The sequence below is a fragment of the Trachemys scripta genome, chromosome 1 (genome assembly GCF_013100865.1).
Source record: "Trachemys scripta elegans isolate TJP31775 chromosome 1, CAS_Tse_1.0, whole genome shotgun sequence".
NCBI classification, from domain to species: Eukaryota; Metazoa; Chordata; order Testudines; family Emydidae; genus Trachemys; species Trachemys scripta.
In genome coordinates this window covers 219,619,062-219,642,643 of record NC_048298.1, presented here as the reverse complement: position 1 = coordinate 219,642,643, position 23,582 = coordinate 219,619,062, and the positions used below count along the sequence as shown (strand labels likewise).

General features: G+C 43.5%; 1 protein-coding gene across 5 annotated transcripts in view; it reads left to right on the top strand.

Moving 5' to 3' along the window:
- STS (steroid sulfatase) overlaps positions 1 to 22,976 on the top strand; it is a 169,739-nt gene extending 146,763 nt beyond the window's left edge. For 4 of the 5 annotated variants that reach the window (XM_034757391.1, XM_034757375.1, XM_034757383.1 and 1 more), the window contains one exon: positions 20,999 to 22,976. In XM_034757391.1, the coding sequence (XP_034613282.1) occupies positions 20,999 to 21,378 (380 nt within the window). In that variant the 3' untranslated portion in view covers positions 21,379 to 22,976. Of the gene's footprint in view, positions 1 to 16,483; positions 19,506 to 20,998 lie in introns of those variants that run through there. The other variant, XM_034757399.1, reaches the window with a different exon arrangement.
- The last annotated feature ends 606 nt before the right edge of the window (positions 22,977 to 23,582 follow it).

The following is a 23,582-nucleotide window of genomic DNA, read 5'->3' as shown; positions in this document are numbered from 1 at the left end:
GTGAGTGAGTGAGGGTGGGGAGAGTGAGCGACAGAGGGAGGGGAGGAATGGAGTGAGTGGGGGTGTGGCCTCGGAGAAAGGGTGGGGCAGGGGTGGGGCCTTGGAGGAGGAGCGGGGTATAGGGTGCAGCAAGGGGGTTCCATTTTTTGCGAGTAGAAAGTTGGCAACCCTAACCTTGGAGTACAATTTGTTCTCTCTGAAGTCCATTATGACCTGCAACAATATCCTCCTCCAGTTTTATTCTTGATTATTGGGGTTATTCTCCTCTGCCACCCCAGTTTGTTTGCACACACACGGAGGCATCATTTGTACTTCTTTTTTTGTCCTTCCTGATCTTTTCTCTGGCCCCCACCAGTCCATTTTCCTTCCTGTCCCTTTCCCCTTCCTCCTCCCCCCATAAATATACAGGCCACAAAAAGGAGAAAGCTGTGAAAGTCCCAAATTTTCTCTTCTAAATGTCAGTTGTGCAAGTCAGTCACAACAGCTGGAGGAAGCAGAGCAGATACCAGTGCAATTTGGCTAAGCTGTCTCATTATGCATTTTAATTTGTTATTTTGATCATCGTGGCAAAGCAGCTGCAGCTGAATTTGTGACACACACTTTGGGCATTTTATTTGCTAAGTGTGAAATTACATAACTGCCAAAGGAAAGGAACCTGTGGCTAGCTTATGCAGATACTGTAAAAGTGTTAATATCAAACTCAAGAAAAAATTGACCTAATCTTCTGCTAGCAATACTTTGTGTGGAAATGTGTTTCCCTGACAAACAGTCTTACTGTATTTTATTAGTGCTGTTCTGTAATAGTAGAGACACTAGCTATTGTTATGTTTTCACCTAGAGCTATTTATACCCTGTGGCACTAAGGTCTCCATTCTGTGCTGGTATTCTCCCATCTACTCCAGAAAAATCTTTGAAAAAAATTAAATCAAATTAAATTATATAGTATTTCTTACCTTGCTCTTAGTCACATTAAAGAACAACTTCCAGGTTATTTGGGCTCAGCTAAAATGAAATGTACAGCTCTCTAGTGAAAAAGGTCTGCCTCTTGTAATAGGTCTTTATATAGGGGGACTTTGGTTTTATGAGAATCAAGAGATCTAGCTTATGTTCCTGGCTGTTCCATGAGCTTCCGATGTGGCCTTTGGCAAGTCACTTAACATCTCTGTGCCTCTGTCACTCCCCCTCTGTAAAATGATGACAATAGCCAAGATTTTTTTTTAAATAACAGCCTATGTTTTTATATCCATATTTAGGCACCTGAATAAAGGACTTGATTTTCAACAGTGCCAAGCACCCAGCAGCTCTCATTGTCTCAGTGTTTCTATCTCTCAGGAGCATTGTGACACTTATTTCTTTAATATCTGTAAAACATTTTGAGTTCCTTTCATGGTAGATGGAGTAAAAAAGGCTTGAAAACATGGCAGAAGTATAACATGAATGCTCAAAAGCCAGTAGACAAAGAAAAAGAACCTCTTGCCCCCACACACACACATTTTTTTTTAACTTCACATTTTTTTACAGCTTGCCTCATGCTTTTGACTGCTTGCTTGGGGTTGGCAATGCTGCATGTTGGGGAAATACATCATCTAATCCAAAATATTTCAGATAAAAAAATTGATATTTCAGGACACAGAGATGTGTTCATGATAAAAACAGGTATATTTTTAAAAAGGAATTAAACATTTAACTAATAAAGCTAAAAAACCGAAAACTTGTTTCTTTGCACTCCTCTGTCTGTGGTACTTACTTGTCTTTCATCTTTTACTTAGATTATAAGCTTCTTGGAGCAGGGATAGTCTACTTTTGTGTGTGTTTGTGATCCTGATCCATGACTGGGGCCCTGAGGTGCTGCTGCAGCACAAGTAATAAATAATTATAGTAAGTTGGCCCCTGTCCTAACAAGAGTTCAAAGATCAACAATCGCCAACAGAGGGCCAGAAATTGGATTTAAACTGGAGACACTGAGCCAACCTCATTATCCTCCAACCTGCTGTACACAACTGGAGCTGGGTGAATAGCTGATTTTTTTAAAAATTGTGACTCCACATCAGGTAGTGGGAGGAATTGAAGCCTGGTCTACCACATCCCAGATAAGTCCCTAACCACCTCCTCCACCCCTCCAGTTTTCGGGCCAAAACTATTTGACCAATTTGTGTCAAATTCAGGGATCATTCTGCGTCAACCAAAACTACATTTTTCATGCAAACAAACTGTTCATTCAAAAACATTTGCCCAGCTCTATACACGGCTCAAGTGTACCACACTTTACGAAAACATCTGCAAATAGCAAACCTTTGGACCTTTACCTCGGTTATGAAATATCTGCATATCAGCCAGACGTATTTGATCAAATAACAAACCTGGAGCAACTTTCCCCCAAAAGGATGTCAAACAAATAGTAGCATATAACGTGCATTATTCAAGACAACAGCAAACTTTGTATCCATAATTTCACAGCTGGATTTTGTTTTGGAGGGATTTTCACCAGGAATTATTAAAAAAAAAATTCTGCCTTGGCCAACAAAGAAAATGTGTCTTTTATAATGGTGGTGGTCATTGTAATTTGCCTCTTTGAGACCTAGCACTGGTGACAGCTGAAGAGCAAAACATTTTAAAAAGACAAAGATTTTTCTAAGTAAGACTTTGTAAAGATACTGCTTCAATTCACTAGAGACAACGATTTCAACTGTATGTGTTCATATTGATCCCTCCACTTATTCACAGTCAGATTCTTATGTAAAAACATCCTTACCTGGCAACGTTCAAAAAAATAAAAATCTGCAGTAAGTAAATATTATTTCAGGTAATGTGCTTACTGAACTAATGAAGTTGCTCTGTTGCTGTGTCTACACTTGGAGCTGAGAATGTGATTCCTAGCTCAAGTAGAATCGAGTTTATAGCCTGGGTTTCATCACGCGGTGGCTGTACCCCTAAAGATTTAGGGCATGTCTACACGTACAGTGCTGCAGCGGCGCAGCTGTACCAATGAAGCCATGCTGTCGCAGCGCATCTGGTGAAGACAATCTATGCCGATGGGAGAGAGCTCTCCTGTTGGCATAATAAAACCACCTCAGTGAATAGCGGAAGCTAAGATGGTGGGAAAAGCTCTCCTGCTGACATAGCACTGAGTGCATGAGTGCTTATGTCGGTGTAACTTATGTCACTCAGAGGTAGGGTGATCAGATGAGGAAGAAAATATTGGGACACCGAGGGGGGGTGAAGATCCGCTGGCGGAGGAAAAAAAACAAAAACTACCGGTGGAGCAAAATATCGGGACAAATTGCGTCCTGACCAGAGATCGGTTGGGACAGTCCCATCTGGTCACCCTACTCAGAGGGTGGTTTATTCACACCCTGAGAGATATAAGTTATGCTGACATTAGCTGTCGTGTAGACATGGCCTTAGTGTCAGTTCAGCCCTGATCCACCCCAGTTGCAGCCCAAAGAAGTAACCTGGATCACATTGCTGTCTATCTATATTTATTAGAGAATTTACCAACAAAAATGTTCCTGTTGCTAAATTCATGAAGAACTGCATACATATCATAGATATATAATAATATGACCCATAAAAATGTTTCTAAAAATATAGCAGAAAAAAAAAAAAAACTCACAACCCACAAAAAAGGTGAACTCTGATTACTACTAGGTTATGTGTAGAAACACTGCTCTACAGCCAAAATGCTTCTGAAATAAATGTAGTCAAACTTTACTAATTCTGGGTCACTGAGAATGAAAATGATGCTTAAAATTGTTGATTGGCTCTAGTTTTCAAGATATGCTATTGGGTCAGTATATACGACCCTTGACTTGGGAATGGCGGATGATAAGTGAGTTATAAAGGGAAGGGATCTCAATTTAAACCAGAAATGACTAAAATACATCTTTGACTGGATCTATGAATAAATCTATGACTGGGTTTGGACAGTACTTGCTTTTTAGGCAAAACAATGAATGATGCAATCTGAAGCTGGTATTGCGTCATACATGATATGAATTGCATCATGTTATTCCTAGAAGTCATGGATGATGCAACCATAACGAAGTTTACATCATTCTGCTGAACAAATTGCCCTATATCAGCTCTAGAAATCATACAGTGTCATGCTCTCTTATTTGTCAGTGTTTGATTTTGCAAAGGGACACATTTCTCTTTCGCCAAAGTGAGCAGAGATGCCTCGTACTTGTGTGAACAGTGCAGATAACTTCTGCTATGTTTGTGGTGAAGTGACTTTTGCATCACAAAAGCGCACTATAACCACTATGGTTAAGAAAGCCTATCACCTTTATTTTGGCTGCAAAATTGGAGATCAGGACAAGAGGTGGGCCCCACACATATGCTGCAACACTTGTGCAACAAATCTTTGCCAGTGGTTGAACAGGAAAAGGAAATCTATTTGGAGAGAGCCAACAGATCATACCAGCAATTGTTACTTCTGCATGGTGCCTCCAGTTGGGAAAGGTGTGTCAAAGAAGAAAAAGTGGACTGTGCATTATCCAAACATTCCATCAGCTATACACCCAGTACCCCACGGAGAAGGACTGCCGGTTCCTGATTCATCAGAATCATTCTCACTTGAGTCAGACGAGGAAGAGGAAGAGGATGAAACTTCTGGTCCTGAACCATCAATGTCACAGGACCCACATTTTCTCCCATCCTCCTCCTCTGAACCACACCTCATAACACAAGGTGAACTGAATGATCTTGTCAGGGATTTGGAACTACCCAAGAGTAAGGCAGAGCTGTTGGGCTCCAGACTACAGCAGTGGAATCTCCTGGCAGGTGATGTTAGGGTTTCCATGTTCCGTGACCGTCAAAAGGATCTTGTCCCATTCTTCTTCATGGAAGGTGATCTTGTAGCCTGCAACAACATTGATGGTGTGATGGCAGCCCTCAACATCGTTCACGATCCAGATGAGTGGAGACTGTTCATTGATTCATCGAAGACGAGCCTTAAAGCTGTTTTACTGCATAATGGCAATGTTTTGCCATCAATTCCAGTTGGTCATGCAGTCCATATGACGGAAACCTATGACAACATTGTCAAGGCTGGATCCCCACTTTGAACTTTAGGGTACAAATGTAGGGGCCTGCATGAAAACTTCTAAGCTTAACTACCAGCTTAGCTCTGGTTCTGCTGCCACCATTTTAATGGATTCCATTCCTGGGAAACCTTGAAAAACCTTCACCAATTCCCTGGTGAATACAGATTAAAACCCCTTGGGATCTACAACAGGGAGAAATTAACCATCCCCCTCCTTCCTCCCACCAACTCCTGGTGAATCAAGATCCAAACCCCTTGGATCTTGAACAAGGAAAAATCAATCAGGTTCTTAAAAAGAACGTTTTTAATTAAAGAAAAAGGTAAAAATCATCTCTGTAAAATCAGTATGGAAATTAACCTTACAGGGTAATCAAACTTAAAGAGCTCAGAGGACTCCCCTCTAGTCTTAGGTTTAAAGTACAGCAAACAAAGATAAACACTCTAGTAAAAGGTACATTTACAAGTTGAGAAAACAAAGGAAAACTAACACGCCTTGCCTGGCTATTTACTTACAAGTTTGAAATAGGAGAGACTTGTTTAGAAAGATGTGGAGAACCTGGATTGATGTCTGGTCCCTCTCAGTCCCGAGAACAAACACACTCCCCAACAAAGAACACAAACAACAGCCTTCCCCCACCCCCCAAGATTTGAAAGTATCTTGTCCCCTTATTGGTCCTTTAGGTCAGATGCCAGCCAGGTTACCTGAGCTTCTTAACCCTTTACAGGGAAAAGGATTTTGGAGTTTCTGGCCAGGAGGGATTTTATAGTACTGTACACAGGACAGCTGTTACCCTTCCCTTTATAGTTATGACAAACATGAAACAAATTTTGAGGTGCATAAACTATGACCAACATCAGTGGCAGCTTTGTGGTGATTTGAAGGTTGTTGCTGTCTTGCTTGGTCTGCAGACTGGATACACAAAGTACTGCTGTTTTCTCTGTGAATGGGATAGTCGTGCAAGAGATTCCCACTACATCAAGAAAGATTGGCCACTCCGACAGTTATTGGAGCCTGGGAGGAAAAGTGTTCAACATCCACCACTTGTTGAATCAAGGAATATTTTGTTACCACCCTTACACATCAAGCTGGGTGTGATGAAGAACTTTGTCAAGGCCATTGACAAAACACAAGCAGCTTTCAAGTACCTCCGTGGAAAACTTCCAAGGTTAAGTGAAGCTAAGATAAACGAAAGTGTCTTTGTTGGTCCTCAGATTCGTGAACTTCTTCGAGATGATGCATTTGACCATGCACTGCGTGGCAAGGAAAAGACGGCATGGAAAGCCTTCCAGTTAGTGGCAATAAATTTTCTCGGAAACAACAAGGCAGACAACTACAGGTTGTTGTTGGAAAACCTCCTCAAGGCATACAAAAGCCTTGGTTGCAAAGTGTCACTAAAGATACATTTTTTGCACTCTCATCTAGATTTTTTCCCACCGAACTGCGGAGCAGTGAGCGACGAGCACGGCGAGCGATTTCACCAGGACATTGCAACAATGGAGAAACGCTATCAGGGCAAATGGAGCCCATCAATGCTTGCAGACTATTGCTGGACAGTGACAAGAGATGCTCCATTTAATGAATACAAGAGACAAGCCAAGAAGCGCCGAGTAGACACTGAATAGGACTAAACTATGTACAGAATAGTTTTTTGCCTTTTGTTTCATAATAAATTTTATTTATATAACCCTTTTGCTGATTTTTAAAGTGTTACATAAACAGGACAGGTGAAATATTATCATGTAAAGCAACCATAAACACATGAAAAGACCTAGGTTTACAATTTATGATTAAAACTCTACTATCTACACAATATACATAGACATAAAATGTAAAAACTTAAATATCTTAGAAACAGTAGCCAATCAGTTGTTTTAATTGTCATATTTGAATTCAGCATATCAAAATACATAATAAATAGCACATTTTATCTCTGAAGCAGACGACGTCTCAAAAATTGTAGACCAGTGAAATAGATTAGAGAATGGAATGAGTCAGAATGGGAGAGCTCATAAGAAATGTTATGCACTTTCTGAACACAAAGCAAATGAAATATCTTTGAGCAATTCAAATTAATACACTATATGTATATAATTTGGCATCTAGAAAGTCAAGGGCAGTCAAGCAAATTCCCCCATTTACACAAAACGGTGGTGGAGAGTGTTGAATTTCTCCTTCTATAGAAAGAAGTTCCAACACCTCAAATCCAGTAACAAAGGAAACGGCAGCATACTTATGAAGCTGCCCTCACAGAAATGACTCGGAATACTATAGAGCAAAGTACAAAATCAGGGTTGACTTTTTACCTTAGTTACTCAAATATAGCTTCCTTTCACTTCAATACCTGTGTGTCTGAAAACAATAATACCAAGACAAAAATCACATACACATGTACAACCCTAACCTCATCTTTGGAAAGATATATTTTACTGAGAAGCTCTTATTTCAAAAGTGTATATTCTGTTGTTACTACCTAGCCTTCAGAGTTAAGGTGGTCTCACATGAATGTAAGAACACATGTATGGTGGCTGAATGCTGGAATGGAAAGGCAGTTTGTTGCAGTGATAAGCAATCTGTGAGTAGATTTGAGTGTTATGATGTTTTGGTGGTATGGAATGTCAACTGAGGTTTGGTCTGAATGTTAATGCTGCCATTACTGGTGATTTCCTTGTGTTTAGTGATTATGTTAATAATAGGAAATTCACTTGAACAACTTGGGTATGTCTACATTGCAGCTGGGAGCGTGCCTTCCAGTCAGGATAGACAGATATGCAGTAAGTCTGCTTGGGTTAGTGCACTGAAAATTGCAATGCAGATGTTATGCCATGGGCAGCAGCTTCGGCTAGCTACCTGAGTACAGACCCAGGGGGCTAGGCGGGCTTGCACTTGGGTGGCTAGCCCATGCTACTGCTTATGCCACAATACCCAAGCTGTGAGACTCTCTCCCATCTGCTTTATAGTCATACCCTAAATTAAAGACATTTTTCAGTGTGAATTTAACTGGGCTTCTTCAAAGTGTCTGTAGGGGAGCAGTTGGAATACGAACAAGAGCCTGCTAGACAGCTCTCTAACTCCACATTCTACAAGCCATTATCCTCTGATCCCACTGATGATTACCAAAAGAAACTACACCATCTGCTCAAGAAACTCCAGGAGAAAGCACAGGGACAGATCTGTACAGGCACATGCCTAGAACCCTGACCAGGTGTATTCTATTTGCTACCTAAGATCCATAAACCTGAAATTCTGGATGCCCCATCATTCAAGCATTGGCATCTTAATAGCAGGATTGTCTGGCTATGTGGACTCTCTCCTCAGGCCCTACTCTACCAGCACTCCCACCTATCTTCGAGACACCACTGACTTCCTGAGGAAACTACAATCCATCAGTGATCTTCCAGAAAACACCAGCCTGGCCACTATGGATGTAGAATCCCTCTACACCAACATTCCACACAAAGATGGACTACAAGACATCAGGAATAGCATCCCCGATACTATCACGGCAAACCTGGTGACTGAACTTTGTGACTTTGTCCTCACCCACAACTATTTCACATTTGGGGACAATATATACCTTCAAGTCAGCGGCACTGCTATAGGTACCTGCATGGCCCCACAGTATGCCAACATCTTTATGGCTGACTTAGAAGAACGCTTCCTTAGCTCTCGTCCCCTAATGCCCCTACTCTACTTGCGCTACATTGATGATATCTTCATCATCTGGACCCATGAAAAATAAGTCCTCGATGAATTCCACCATGATTTTAACAATTTCCATCTCACCATCAACCTCAGCCTAGACCAATCCACACAAGCGGTCCATTTCCTAGACACTGCTGTGCTAATAAGCGATGGTCACATAAATACCACCCTATACCGGAAACCCACTGACCGCTATACTTACCTACATGCCTCCAGCTTCCATCCAGGACACACCACACGAACCATTGTCTACAGCCAAGCTCTAAGATACAACTTCATTTGCTCCAATCCCTCAAACAGAGATAAACACCTACAAGATCTCTGTTAAGCATTCTTAAAACTACAATACCCACTTGCTGAAGTGAAAAAAACAGATTGACAGAGCCAGAAGAGTACCCAGAAGCCACCTACTACAAGACAGGCCCAACAAAGAAGATAACAGAACGCCACTAGCCGCCACCTTCAGCCCCCAACTGAAACCTCTCCAGCGTATCATCAAAGATCTACAACCTATCTTGAAAGATGATCCCTCACTCTCACAGATCTTGGGAGACAGACCAGTCCTTGCTTACAGACAGCCTCCAAACCTTAAGCAAATACTCACTAGCAACCGCACACCATACAACAAAAACACTAACCCAGGAACCTATCCTTGCAACAAAGCTCAATGCCAGCTCTGCCACATATCTATTCAAGTGACACCATCATAGGACCTAACCACATCAGCCACACCATCAGGGGCTCGTTCACTTGCACATCTACCAACGTGATATATGCCATCATGTGCCTGCAATGCCCCTCTGCCATGTACATTGGCCAAATTGGACAGTCTCTACGCAAAAGAATAAATGGACACAAATCTGACATCAGGAATCATAACATTCAAAAACCAGTGGGAGAACACTTCAACCTCTCTAATCACCCGGTGACAGACTTGAAGGTGTCAGTTTTGCAACAAAAAAACTTCAAAAACAGACTCCAAAGAGAGACTGCTGAACTCGAATTAATATGCAAATTAGACACAATTAACTTAGGTCTAAACAGAGACTGAGAATAGTTGGATCATTACACTAATTGAATTTTTTTCCCCCATGTTAAGTTCTCCTCACACCTTCTATGGGTCATCTCGATTATCACTTCAAAGTTTTTTCTTCTGCTGCTACTGATAGCTCATCTCAATTGATTGGCCTCTTACAATTCGTATGCATACTTCCACCTTTTCATGTTCTCTGTATGTATAAATATCTTCTGTCTGTATGTTCCACTCTATGCATCTGAAGAAGTGAGTTGTAGCCCACGAAAGCTTATGCTGATATAAATTTGTTAGTCTCTAAGGTGCCACAAGTACTCCTGTTCTTTTTTTGTAGGGGAGCAGTGTTATGCTGAGGTGTATACGGAGAGTTGTTGGGAAGCTGATACCATTGTGTGGGTGAAGGCCTAGTGGTGGTTTCAGGGAGAGCAGGTGCTACCTGAGGCTTTCATGCCTTTTCCAGTGGAGGTGTCACAAATGTGGGAATGTCTGGTAATATTTTTATGAGCTGTATGTATGACTCTATACAAATCCACTTTGTAGTGTGCCAGATCCCTACTGTGCCCAGGTGAGAGGGAGCTGATTTGCACCTGGGACAAGGTAGATAAGGGCTGGGTGTTTGGAGCACATGTGCTGTCTGGGTTGAGGCTGGATGCATTTGCAAGAGCTAGCTGGAACCAACCTATGTGAATGAAGGGCAAAGAGAGACAATGGAAGAGCCACCGACTGGGGCATTAACACTGAAATGACTGGTCAGGCTGGACACGGCATGGCTGAGTTTGGAGAAAAAAGGAATGAGGGGTGCCCAGACTGTGTTTTAAGTGTGCTTTTGAGAACACTCAGGGGACAGAGAGAGACACAGGATCTCTGACAGGGATACACAGAGAGAGAGAGAGAGAGAGACAGAGAGAATAAAGATGGACTCAGAGCATTATGGCATGATGAAGCTATTGAGCTTCCAATATGGACAAGTCTTCAACTTGGCTTTTCCTTGCTGACCTAAGGACTTTCTCATGCTTTGTTCCAGTGAACTAATAAATAACACCTTGCTTTGAAAGGCTGTTCTGCCTCATTGTAAATGCTTACTGGGTTGCATTGCTCCCTAAGAAGTTAAAGTGTCCCCAGTGGTCTGAACTAAAGTGGACTCGCTGTAGGAGCTCACGGTGGGAAACACCATAATCCCTCTGGCATGCAGGATGGAGCAGGTCCATTCAACTGCTCCCAACAGCATCCTGTGAGTAGTGAGGGCCTGTGCCATCAACTCCGGTTCCAGACGTTTGATGTGCATTAAGTCCAGTACCCACAATGTCAGCACCCGCACTAACTGTCTCCATGCCGAAACGACCAGAATCAGAGACTTCCTGGACTATGACCGGGGGACTGGGTGGATCCCCGGGTGCTCGGTCAGTGCATGGGGCTCTCCACCCTTCAGACCCCCCTGCGCGTATTCCAGGAGGTGGGGGCAACCAAACCACCCGTCCCTTACCCCTGCTTCTCTGGACTTTTCCATCGGGCCCCTGCTCTGCGGTTCGCCGCTCCAGGCCAATGGGGGCTGTGAGAAGTGACGCGGGCCGAGGGATGTGCTGGCCGCCCTTCCTGCAGCCCCCATTGGCCTGGAGCAGAGAACCGTGGCCAGTGGGAACCGCAATCGGCCGAACCTGCGAATGCGGCAGGTAAACACGGCGCGGCCCACCAGGGGCTTTCCCTGAACAAGCGGCGGACCAGCTTTGAGAACCACTGATCTACGCAATAACTCTACACACTCATGCTCCACACATTTCACTTCCTCACCCTCATGTCCTGCCCCGATACCAAGTGGCGGGACCTCTTACCATCTGCGGGGGCTGAGGGACCCTGGAGGGCCAGCCTGTTCTCCACCTTGGTCCCACAGCCTGCCGGGGCTAGCGGTTGGCAGCTCCTTTATGGAGCCATAAGCACGGGCATGTACCTGGCACGATTCGCCATCCCCGACGCCTGTCCATATTGCAGCATGAGGGAGACCCTGGCGCATGCGTATCTAGAATGTGCCAGGTTGCAGTCTCTTTTCTGGCTCCTCCAGAACCTCCTGTTGAGGTTCTGGCTGCACTTTTCCACACACATTTTCATATATGCACACCCTGTCCATGGCCCCATGAAGTCACGAGACCTCCTCGTCAATCTCCTCCTAGAATTGCCCAAAGTAGCCATCTCAAACACCAGGAGAAGGATGCTGGACGGAGAAGTGCTCTGTGACTGTGGGGCCTATTTCTCTTCCTCCCTTGTCTAACACGTCCGGGCAGAGTTCCTCTGGGCAGCGTCTGCTGATTCCCTAGACAGCTTTGAGGAGCAGTGGGCACTGTCCAGGGTTCTCTGCTCGGTGCCCCCTCTGGATTCCTAGTTTTGAACCTATCACCTGCACTCCCAACTCTGTTATTCCTTAGTTGTCCCCCGTCATCAGTTGAGTCCCGGGTCCTCTGGCTCCTCCCATACGGCTTGGGGCAGGGGTCTTTAGACACAGGCAGGCTTGTGCCTGCCCACCTCCTGGAATTCAATAAGGGGTGTCTCCATGCTGATGGCATATCAGGCAGCATCAGACTTGGTTTGCCTCTCAATCATGGACTCTCCGTTCTTCGGTGCTATGTCTTCTACTGGCTCATTCTCCATTATGCGGGTGGCATCTTCCAGCCGTGTCATAAAGCCACCAGGTCATCGGCACTGCAGCTCGCACTACTTGGGCCACAAACTGTGGAGTCAAAGCCAGGCCTGGCACCAAAGTCCCCCTCAATGTTGATGCATCTTTCCGCATCCCATCATCGAGTTCAGTACCAGCATCAGTATTGATGTTTCTCCAGGTACTGGGTGGGAGTGTATCCTATTCGGTGCCATTGTTGCTGCTTCCCCACTTCTCTTCAGCAATGATGCCACCTCCTTATTGGGCTTTAGATGAGTCTGACTGGTTGTTTGCCCCACTGAGGATGGCTCCCGCATTGTCATCACACAACCTCCAGGATTCCTCAAGAACCAGGTTACGTAGTTGTCCTTGTTGGCTAGGCACCAGAGAGCTCCCATGGATCACTACCAGAACTGAGATTGGCATCTGTCCTGCAGTTTGGACAGGGGCTCTTGGACCGGTGCCTACTGGTCACCAGTGCCTTATTTGTATGCCCAGTGGCCTCCTTGGAATCCCTGCAATGCTCCTCAGTCTCTGGGCTCCCGCTCCTCGAACAGCTCCCGAGCGAGATCATCAGTTGTGAAACTAACTCCCACTCCCATACTGTTTCAGCTGCAAGTGACAGCTTAGTCTGTCCCCCTGGGCCTACAGGACTCTTCCGACCTGATCCTGTGGTGCAAGAACAGGATCTGTCATTGGCACAGCAAACTGCCTCCTCATTCTCTCCAGATGACTTTTCCTTGCCAGAATCTTCCTCTCCCTCAGTGCTTATTTCCACTTAGCAATCATCCTGAGCCACAGGACATTCCGCAAATTCGTTATGGCTAGCCAGCATTACCAGAACATCATGCTCTTTCCACCTGACATCTGCTCCCCGGGTTTTCAGCAAAGGCATGATTGTGTTAACAGTATAACTCAGGAAGAGGGTAATTCATATCTGGACAATTGGTTACTGAGGGGCAAGTCCAGAGAGGAAGTCTAATGTTCATTTAACCCTATACCTGCTTGATTGTCTAGGTCAGTGGTTGGCAACCTGCAGCCTGTGGGCTGCACGTGGCCCATCAGGGTAATCTGCTGGTGAGCCGTGAGACAGTTTCTTTACATTGACCGTCTGTAGCGCCCAGTGGCTGCAGTTCACCGTTCCTGGCCAATAGGAGCTGCAGGAAGGAGCAACCAGCATGTGCCTGCGGCCCGTGCCGCTTCCCACAGCTCTTATTGGCCAGGAACAGTGAACCGCAGCCACTGGGAGTTCTGGGGGGCCAAGCCTGCGGATGGTCAATGTAAAACTGTCTCGTGGCCCGCCAGGAGGGATTACCCTGACGAACCGCATACGGCCTGTCATAACTATAAAGGTAAGGGCAACAACCCTCCTGCGTACAATACTATAAAATCCCTCCTGGCCAGAGACTCCAAAATCATTTTACCTGTAAAGGGTTAAGAAGCTAAGGTAACCTGGCTGACACCTGACCCAAAGGACCAATAAGGGGACAAGATACTTTCAAATCTTGGTGGGGGGAAGGCTTTTGTTTGTGCTCTTTGTTTTTGGTGGGAGTTCGCTCTTGGGACTAAGAGGGACCAGACATCAATCCAGGCTCTCCAAATGTTTCTGAACAAGTATCTCATATTTCAAACTTGTAAGTACAGCCAGGCAAGGCATGTTAGTTTTATCTTTGTTTTCTCAACTTGTAAATGTACCTTTTGCTAGGGTGTTTACCTCTGTTTTCTGTAACTTTGAACCTAAGGCTAGAGGGGGGTCCTCTGGGCTCTTTAAGTTTGATTACCTTGTAAAGTTATTTTCCATCCTGATTTTACAGAGATGATTTTTACCTTTTTCTTTAATTAAAAGCCTTCTTTTTAAGAACCTGATTGATTTTCCCTGTTTTTTAGATCCAAGGGGGTTGGATCTTGATCCACCAGGAGTTGGTGGGAGATAGGAGGGGGGATGGTTAATTTCTCCTTGTTTTAAGATCCAAGGGGTTTGGATCTGTATTCACCAGGGAATTGGTGAAGAGTCTCTCAAGGCTACCCAGGGAAGGGAATTAGCACATTGGGAGTGGTGGCAGTGGACCAGATCTAAGCTGGTAGTTAAGCTTAGAAGTTTTCATGCAGGCTCCCACATCTGTACCCTAAAGTTCAGAGTGGGGAAGGAGCCTTGACACGGCCCATGGGCCGCAGACTGCCACCACTGGTCTAGGTCATCATTGGTTCTGACTCAAGGTATCAAATTCATTGGGGTCCTGCTGAATTCTCTATGAATTCAAGAGAGTTTATACCAACTGAGAGATTCCATGTGATCCAATACTTATGTCTGGAGCTGCAGTCTCAGCCCTCAATCACAGTCTGAATATGCCTGAGGTTGTTAGGCCATATGGCCGCATGCATACAGGTAGTTCAATATTTATTCATCCTCTTCAGATATGGCTGAAGTCGGTCTATCATCTGAATTGCTATCCCTTGGACATGCTTGTCCAGCTTCCTCCATTGATTCTGGGCCCTTACAGTGGTGGATATGCTGGACAATGTGTGCCAGGGCATTCCTTTTTCTTGGCCTTCACTGACCTGGATTATAGTCACCGACACCTCCTTACTAGGTTAGGGAGTGCATCTGAACTCACTGAAAGTTCAGAGCCTGTGGAATGAGAAGCTTCTCTTCATATCAATGACCTGGAACTTTATGCCATCTACAATGACTGTCAGACCTTTCAGGATCACCTCAGGGGTTCATGGTTCTCATACTGACAATATCACTGCAATGTATTATGTCACCAGGCAGGGGGGAGCACAATCCAATGTGCTGTGCCAGGAGGCAATTGGGTTCTGGCAGGTTTGCAGCTGGGAAAACATTACCCCTTTGGCCGGTCCCTTACCTGGGATACACAATCACCTGGTGTATCACCTCAGCAGGAATTTCTCCTTGACTCATAAGTGGTCTCTGAAGCCCAGTATCCTGCAGACCATCTTTGCAGTTTGGGGCATCCTGATGATTGACCTGTTCACCACAAGAGAAAAAAACAAATGCCCACTGTTCTGCTCCCCAGGAGTTCTCAGTCTGGGTTCCTGGACTGATGCTTTCCACCTCAGCTCAGAATCGGTGCTCCTGTATGTCCTCCAATTCCGATCATCCTGCAGGTTATTCTTAAACTGAAATTGGATTGTGCGAAACTCATTCCTATTGCTCTGGCTTGACCAAGGCAATGTTGGTTCTCCAACCTCCTCACATTGTCGGTTTGGCCTCCCATATCCCTTCCTCTTCATCTTGACAGCCAGGTTTTGCATAAAGCAGTAATCTCCATGCACTTCAAGGGCTGGATGCTGAACGGCTAGACGATGAGGAACGATGTTTGGAAGCAGTCCCAGAGGTTTTGCTTAACAGTATGAAGCCTTCCACCAGGATGGCCTATTCAGACAGATGGAAGTGATTCTTGGCATGGTCGTTACCCCAAGGAATTCAACCAGTGCTAACTTGTATCCAGGACGTCTTGGAGTACTAGTTACACTTTCACTCTTCTGGTCTTGCACTTACTTTATTGACAGTCCACCTGGTGGCTGTTTTGGCATTTCATCCTCCTATCCATGGGAAGACAGTGTTTTCAAACCCCATGGCAGTGAGGTTCTTGAAAGGAGTCACTTGTATCCACTCACCAGTTAAAAAGCCAGTTCCTTTGTGGAACTTTAATACTGTTTTAGTGGCTCTTATGGGGCCTTTGTTTGAGCCTCTGGGATCTTTTTTCTCCCTTCTGTGGCAGAAAACTGCCTTTCTTATGACAATAGCGTCTGCAAGGACAGTGTGTGAGTTGCAGGCTTTGATGGCAGAACCTCCTTACATGCAATTTTCCAGCGACAAAGTAACCTGAGGCCACATCCTGTTTTTATCTTAGGTAGTTTCCCTGTTTCACTTGATCCAAGTTATGTATCTACCAGTATTCTTCCCTAAGCCACATTCGACCCCAGAGGAGCAGTGCCTTCACATATTGGGTGTCAGATGGTATCTAGCTTTTTATATGATTAGAACTAAACCTTTCCATTTCATATCTCATCTTTTTGTTTTGTATGCAGATTGGATGAAGTCTCAAGATAGATAACTTCCTATATCATGAGAGCATATGAAGTAGCCCAGGCTATGTCTACTCAAGAGATACAACTTCCTTCCACAAGAGCTCAGAAGACATCAATGGCATTTTGAAATGATGTTTCTATATTACACATGTTCAGGGTGGTCACTTGGTCCTTGTGCATACTTTTGCAAACCACTATGCCATTACTACTGCCTCCAGATCAGATGCAAACTTTGGGAAGGCAATCCTGCAGTCCTTCTTTAAATAGACTCCAAGCCCCACCTCCTGCGAGTACTGCTTGAGAGTAAATGGTAATCTATCTGTAACTGTTGTTCTTTGAGGTGTGATGCAGATGTGTATGCCATGGCCTGCCCTCTGTCCTCCTCTGTCTGTATCAGAGTGTGTACTCCTGAAATTCTTTACGGAGGAACTGAGGAGGGTGAGGCGGCACCTCTCTCATATGACCAGGGGAGGAGCTGCAGATGCAGGGTATGAGCGCCACCCCCATGGGTACTGCAAGGCAAAGTTCTTCAGCTCTGGAGCATGGTGTGAGCACACTCCCACATGGAATACATATCTGTATCACATTTTGAGAAACCACAGTTACAGATAAGTAACCGTTTTTTGCTGGCACCCGAAGGGTCTGGCACACTAAAGGGGATACTCCCAGGGGACTGGATTCCAGGGGACCTGGGTTACTCCCAAGGGACTTTGGGGTAAGGACCATCTTTTTGTTCTGTGTTTGTACAGCACCTTAGCACAATGCAATTCGGCTCCATGACTAGGGCTGCTGCAATCACAAAATAATTAGTATTAATTAATAATAGTATAAGCCCTGTAAATCCATGCCAGGATGGATCTAGCATGCCTATCTGTGGAGGAATCCTGGTGCTACAGCCATAGCCTTATTCTTTATTCTAGTTGTTGATTCCATAGAGAAAAGGGTATGTAGTAATCCCTACATCAAATGAGACTTTACTAGCCAGATGTCTTTATAGAACAAAGAGATTGTTAATTACTGGGAGATTAATTTGATCCTTGTGGCTAGCCCTCTGACAAAATGAGATTTTATACCAGCTGAGAGAGGCAGAAAGAGTACTCTTCCTTTTAATATCCAGCCTTATACAATTTATCAACTTTACAGATTACAAGTCTGACAGCTCTTTATGTCTACCAGCATATTATATTGGCTGTTCCACAGGCACAGGATCTGATATGTTTTACTTTTTTATAACGATCTGGAAATCAGTAGTTAGACTGCACTGCTGTCTTTCAGCAATACAGCGATGTTCCAGAATCACACCAGAATGCCACTGCAATGAAATGAAACATCGTGAAACAATAGCAGACTTTGCTCAGCTCAGTGTTTTGCCCAACACACCTGCTACACTAAGAAGCAGTGTAGCTGTTAAATTAAAATTATTATGAAGTGTTTAGAAAAGTAAGACTAGCCAAAGCCAGAAAATTCAAATGTAATATAGTGTCTCATGTTCCATCCTTAACTTATGCAATTGCAAGACAGTGATTGCAAGCTGTGGCTGGGGTTTCAGTTTTAACACTGAATGCCCTTAATATTGCTTGTTTGTATTACAAACAGGGTGCTATTTACTTAGTTTCCACGTCTTTTCTTTTTTTGCAAACATATGTATTTACTTGAGCTACCCTAAATAAAGGCTTTTATTATTCAGGACACTCTACTTAATATTTGTATGGCTAAATCCTTGAACTGGCATCAGGCTATGGTGCCCAACAATGATAGAATTGGCTGCAGATTTCTTTTCAATGTCATTCTGCACAAATGCGCCATCAAAGACAGATGTGTGATCAAGCAGCATGACCTCCTCAAATTCCCCACATGAATATTTTTATTGAAATTCTTTCTCGTTGCTATTTTGACAGCTATGTAAATTTTCATTTTTCTTGACCTCTGTTATCCAGCTGTATCTTTACGTCAAATGATTTGTAATACTATGGGCCAGAGTCTCAGCTAGGGTAAATCAGCATAACTCCATTGTGTGATCCTAAACAACCTACAATTCTCACATATCACTGATTAATAGAATCCTTAGCTTTTCTCTTCCTTATGCCTCCCCCAAGCCATCTTGCCAGTTAAACACTTAAAATTGCCTGAAGCAACACTTAGCACAGAACTATCTACCTTTCCCAGTATGCTTAAATAAGTACCACAGTAAATAGAGGCATATCCCTGCTCAGAGCAATGGTCTGTGCAAAGACACATATAGAAGAATTGTGATTTATTTAAATCTGAGAATATTTTAGGAAGCAAAGCCACCAGTGTGCCTTTCAGAATAATGCTAGAAACACAGAGAAAGGTGATTGCATCCATTTTGCAACAACTTGACAGCTCTGTAAGTCTGTGAATATCTGCAGTGGGAGTCAGGGAGTTCTCTGAAGATTTTGAAGGTGCTGCTATTTATTGTCTGCACAAGCAAGTCAGTCTCAGGCTTGAAACATCCTCTCCCTTTGCTGAGTTCTAAGCAACATTCAGAGGTTCCCCCCTCCTTATATCTTTCACCCACCTGATCCTGATTATTGAGTGTTAGTGCCGTCTAAGTGAACTGGAAGCCTCCAGGCTCTGTCAGATTGTCACTGAATAAGTTCCTAAAGGTAATGTATCTTGTACTGTGAAGAATGATGTATGATAGGGGATGCTGGAAAGAATCTTAAGGTTACTTTCTTTTAAATCAGGCTGTATATTATACCTTCATTCTGTGGCTCTTTTTGCACTGGCACAGGTCTGTCTGAAAGACTAATCTTATCTTAAAAAGCCAAGTGTAATGTAGTTAGCACATTTAGAGTGATACACCAGTTATCTCTCCCCTCATCCTATTTCCTAATGATTTCCATTGGGGGGCTTAATGAACACCACATTATGTAGCCCTGCATATAAATCATGACAGCCAGTTACTGGATTAACAAAGCTTGCTTTGAGCTCAATGAAGCTCTTTTTACTGAGATTAACTTTACCCTGAAATGTGGAAAATACCAAAAAAAAAAAAAAAGTCTCCTTGACTGGCACTTAAAGGGTGAGCTGTTTAAAAAATTGTTTCAGTGATGCAATGTTGTGAAATAAAAGCTAGCAGTTTGTGTGTATTTTTTTCCAGCAAGAACAGGAGACGAGTTGTGACTCTCCAAGAGGCAATTTGTTCTCTGGTCTGTCGCTGGGGCAGTTCAGCTATGTGTTGCTAACTCTGGGCAGAATGAAAAGTTACAATCTTGTCTAGAGGCAAGTGGGTGAGGTAATATCTTCTACTGGACCAACTTCTGTTGGTGAGAGAGACAAACTTTCAAGCTTACACAGAGCTCTTCTTCAGGTTTTCTTCAGGACGGAAGAAGAGCTCTGTGTAAGCTTGAAAGCTTGTCTCTCAAATACCCTGGGACCAACATGGCTACAACAATACTGCAAACAATTGGGCTCTGTGCTATTTGAGCAAAGTATTAGCCATTTCTTGGTAGACTTCTTTGCTGTTGAACATTCTGGGGTTGCCCAATAAATCTGCGCTTAAACCACATCTGCATCAGTTCACATTTGCTTTCTGTGAAACCAAAAAACCAAAACAACAACAACAAAAATCAGACAATACTTTAAGAAAAGAAAAATTAAACTGTATTACATCAGTGCATATCATTTCCTCCCTATACACAACAAAATGAGACATTTAGCAACGCATTTAGAATTAAAGACATATTTGATTCTCATTTGCCAAGGCAGTGGGTCACCTAAAGATGACATTGCCACATTTCCTAAACAATTGCAATTCAGTTTCATCAGACTTGCATCTGAAGAAGTGAGGTTCTTACCCACGAAAGCTTATGCTCCCAATACTTCTGTTAGTCTCAAAGGTGCCACAGGACCCTCTGTTGCTTTTTACAGTTTCATCTGTGTAATTATTAGTAGTACTATTGCAGTAGCTCCTAGAGACCTCAGTCAGGAAATGGGGGACTTATTGTGCAGGTCATTCTACATCCATCTAATAGAAAGTCCCTGCCTCAAACAGCTTGCAATCTATGTATGTGACTACAGACAACAGGTAGCTACAACAAGCAGATGGAGGGGCTCAAAGTAACAATGAGATGATTATAATTAGCATAATAAATGGTAGTCATGGAACATCAGCTGCCTGCCTATGGTCAGTATTTTGTTGGCATCATGGCAGAAGTGCATTGTAATGAGAGATTTGAAGGTAATGCAATGACTTGTGGATATTTATGGTGCACTCTTGTGCAGACGGGTGGCATGAGATAAAGTGGAAAGGTGTTTTAAGATGTATATGATTCATTTTAATGAAGAATATGGAGTGACTGTAATTGCTCCAAATAGGAGTGGAATATTTCAAGAAACTTTTTTGTGCTATTTCTGTATTTTGTGGTTTCTGTACACTAATACTGTACATGTAAAGGTTGAGATTAATGATTAATTTTATGTGGTTTGATTTTGATTTTCACAAGGGGTTTTTATACTCTAATCGTCAGCTGTTGTTTCTTTAAATTGCAGGTGAATCTATTTGGAAAGCTTTTTTCTTCACTCCAAACTTTGATCCAGAAGGCTCCAACGGTTGCTATAATTCCCACGTGTGCTATTGCTTTGGAAGACTTGTCACACACCATAACCCACCGCTACTCTTTGATCTCTCCAGAGACCCCGGAGAGAAGAATCCACTAATACCAGAGACTGAACATCGTTTCTATGAAATCCTTGATGTCATTCAACAAGCAGTAAACAACCATACAAAATCATTGCACATAGTTGCCAACCAGTTATCATGGGGGAATATCCTTTGGAAGCCCTGGCTTCAGTTATGTTGCTCATCCGTCTTTCTGTCTTGTTACTGTGACCATGAGTCAGAAGAAAAACTAAGCTTGCCTACCGCATGACACCTCTGAAACACACACACACATGCTTTTTGGATAACATATCTGCAATTTTACCTACAATAGTTGGAATAAGTGTTATTGGTAGGTTGTTTTGCTTGAACCACTACAATACCTAACCTTTACAATCCCACTGGGGCTCCTAGGACTCTATCATAGGTGTATAGTATCTGCTGGAATCCCAAATCCTACTACATAGGGTAAACCATCTTTTAAATACACCATTGCCAAATATTTTGGGGGGAGGGAAAACCAATCTTGGACCCTCCATATCAGAGGAAAGAGTATGTTCTGGAGCAGTGCAATCCTTTCTACCCTTGGCATAATCCTTTTTCATGCAATGTTTGTATGAAGCAGGAGTGCCTGCCATATTCGCAGATGGTCATGCTGTAGTCACGCTATGGAGAGTACTATTTCTTAAGACCTCTGACTCCAGCTGTGTTCACAAGCTTTGAAGGTATGTAACTACAGCTTCCAGCTGCAACTGTCATACATCTCTCGTGCCCCCATTGGTAACTATCATCTACTGTTACGAGAGTATTGCAGCAAGGGAAAAATATAAAAAAGATACCACCGTGATGAGGACCACAGAACTACCTAGTTAGATGGACAAACAGACTCAGAAACGGACAGATAAAGAGAGGATTTGTAGCCGCATTCATGACGGGCAATCAATGCTGCTATAAAACAAAAAATAGATGACTGACTATACAAAACAACTTATGGATGACTACACAGTAACAGCTGCCCATATTTAATGGGACTAACAGATGATGTCACTTGCATTCCCCAGTTTCTGGGAGGGCAGATGGGCATACTGAGTTGCTGACAGGCAGGAAGGCAGAAAAGCAGGAAAAGGAGTGTGTCATATGAAGCCTTTTACAGCCACTAATCATGTGGAGAGGTCCAACTTGGCCCAGTCAACTGGATCCATCCTACTTTGCCAACAAGGTCCATAATAACAAACATCCCAAAACAAGGTCCAAACACTGAATGGCCAATTCTGCCCAATTCATATGTCCAAACTTCAAACACAGGCCATGCTATGAGGGTCTTTTCTCTCAGTGGCTACTGTGCAAACCAGCTGTTTCACTGATGGCAGAGAACTACATTTTTTAAAAAAAAGTCTTGCTTCAAATGTTTGAAATTATTACTTTGAAAACCCCCTGCAAGGTCTGCTATTTTCTGAGAAGTCTATACAAAGTAGCTCAGATTTACCCAAGGCTGAATGTATATACTCTGTATTCTTAATAAGGCCTAGGGAAATCTTTAGCTCTTATGGGCTAATTTCAGTACCAGAGTTTACTCTGTATCTTGTTCACTCACATTTTCTTTTCATTCTGCAGCAAAGCAAATTATTATTATTTTTGGCAGATATTAAGAAAACATATCAACATTTTATAAACTAAAATTATGTGATGCCTAATAATATGAGACTTTCACCTTGTCACAGAAACATAGTGAATTCCTGTCCATCCAACAACATAATGCATTAAGGCAGGCATTGGCAACCTTCGGCACGCAGCCCATCAGGGTAATCCGCTGATGGGCCGCAAGAAATTTTGTTTACATTGACCGTCCACAGGCACGGCCTCCCACAGCTCCCAATGGCCGCGTTTCACCGTTCCAGGGATGTGCTGGCTGCCGCTTCCCGCAGCTCCCATTGGCTGGGAATGGCGAACTGCAGCCACTGGGAACTGCGGGGAGCCGTGCCTGCGGACAGTCAACATAAACAAAATGTCTCATGGCCCACCAGTGGACTACCCTGATGGGCCGTGTGCCAAAGGTTGCCCACCCCTGCATTAAGGCAAGGGTTCTCAAACTAAGGGTTGCGAGCTGTCAGTTCCTGGGTGGTTGGGTTCCGGCTATCAATCCCATGCCTGGCTGACAGCCGAAGCCCATGCATGCACCCAGCTCTGCAGACAGCGCCACCATCAGCAGCAACACAGAATTAAGGGTGGCAATGGGGCACTAAGTCTTCTGTGAAAAGTTTCTTCACATCCCCCAGCACTAAACAGTAACTATTTAAAAAAATAACTTTTCTGCTTATAACAGTAATTTGATAAAAATGTGGTGTTTTAGTCTTAATTTAAAAGAGGTGAGAAAAGGCAGATTCATTTTAAACAATAGGGTCATAAATTTAGCATTTAAAATGTGTTTTCAATTTCTAAGTAGGGGTCACACTCAGAGACTTGCTGTGTGAAAGG